This window comes from Myotis brandtii, unplaced genomic scaffold, assembly GCF_000412655.1.
Source record: "Myotis brandtii unplaced genomic scaffold, ASM41265v1 scaffold632, whole genome shotgun sequence".
NCBI classification, from domain to species: domain Eukaryota; kingdom Metazoa; phylum Chordata; class Mammalia; order Chiroptera; family Vespertilionidae; genus Myotis; species Myotis brandtii.
Window position 1 is genome coordinate 173,449 of NW_005370419.1, and position 1,649 is coordinate 175,097.

The following is a 1,649-nucleotide window of genomic DNA, read 5'->3' on the forward strand; positions in this document are numbered from 1 at the left end:
GCGGCCGCCGTGCCGACGACAGTGTGTCCAGGTGCTTCGAGAACTGCGTCATCGAGGCCGTCAGCTCGGCCTGCCAGGTGAGCAGGCACCCGGGTGCGTTCAGGGTCCCCGCTGCCAGGTGAGCAGGCGCCCGGGTGCATTCAGGGTCCCAGCTGCCTCCGAGGTCGGCAGGGACGTCATCGGGAAGGGCTGGCCAGGGCCGGAAGGGCTGGAACCCGGGACCCTGGACCAGCTCCTGGAGGTGCCGCTCAGATTCCCGCAGTGCGCGCTGTGACGTGTGGTCAACCCAGCCGCGCACATGTCACCTTGAGTCCGGCGGTGTCCCCGCCGCTCCTGAAGGTCCCGTGAGGTCCCCGCTCCTGGTGTGCGCTGTCTCCGACCCCGCACCTGCGCAGTGAGAGAGGCCAAAGGTTGACAACACATTTATGGAGGAAAAGGGACCCTGTCCAGCCACTTAGGGATTTTTTCTGCAAAATAGGGAGATAGTCTGCCCCACATCGCCTCTCAGGGGAAGCCTCCTCCTCTGTATGCTTGGGTGGGTGCGTGCGTACTTGTGTAGGCATGTGCACACTTGTATGCATGTACGTGCACATAACGTATATGCACACGTGTAGCCATGCATGCATAGGCATGTGTATAGATGTGTGTGCACATGTAGGCATGTGTGCGTGTGGAGGCATGTGTGCGTGTGCGTGTGCATGTGGGTGTACTTTGGGGTTCTCTATAAGAAGCTCATGTCACCTGTGAATGGCTTTTCTTCCTTCTAATCTGGGCCTGTCACGCCCGTCCTTGCTGACTGCGCGGCAGAAGCTCCAGGCCACGTTGCGTGGAGAGCAGGGCCCTCGTCTTGATTCCCGCTCCCCCGAGTGTGGGGTCAGCTGGGCCCAGGCCCTTTCCCGGAGGGAGTGCCTCCGGGCCCGGGGGGGGGGGGGTGGTTTTCTTCATGAAAGGGCTTGGATTGTGTCTAGTACTTTCCTTAGCCTATTGAGACGGCCATGCGACTTCTTTCTATGATGTGATGTGTTACATTAAGTTGTTTTTTATGTTCAACAAACGTTTCATCCCTGGCATTCTTTCATCCTTTTGTTTATTTAATCCGAACCTGAGGATCTTTTCCCATTGATTTTAGAGAGAATGGAAGAGAGGGAGGGAGGCGGGGGGCAGGAGGGGAAAACGGAGGGAGAGAGAGAGAAGATAGAGACACATCGATGTGAGAGAGACACATCGATTGGTTGCCTCCTGCGCACACCTTGACTGGGGCCGGGGATGGAACCTGTAACCCAGGTACGTGCCCTTAACTGGGAGTCGAACCCAAAACACTCTGGTGTACAGGCCGCCGTTTTAACCATTGAGCAACACGGGCCAGGGCCCTTTTATCCTTTTAAATATCAGAAAGTATCTGTTGTAAACTCTCTCTCTCTCTCTCTCTCTCTCTCTCTCTCTCTTTACTAACTACTGAAACTTTTGGTAAACACTTTGCAGCTAAAGAAGGACAGCATTTGTGTCTGGATGGGGAAGCAGAAAGAGGCCTAAATGTAGGCGCCATGTGAGGGCGGGCGGGCTCGGGACGAAGGAGGTTCAGGGTACAAAGCGCAGGTGCACTGCCGACTGCGCTCCGCGCGGCGTTTCTCACGACAGGAAAGTGCGGG

The 1,649-nt window shown here is 56.6% G+C and overlaps 1 protein-coding gene across 1 annotated transcript in view; it reads left to right on the forward strand.

Annotated features, from left to right (window-relative positions):
* RNF213 (ring finger protein 213) overlaps positions 1–1,649 on the forward strand; it is a gene marked incomplete at its 5' end in the record, with an annotated part of 65,748 nt that overhangs the window by 10,124 nt on the left and 53,975 nt on the right. Inside the window, 1 exon segment of the mRNA XM_014528383.1 lies at positions 5–77. Coding sequence (XP_014383869.1) covers positions 5–77 — 73 coding nt within the window.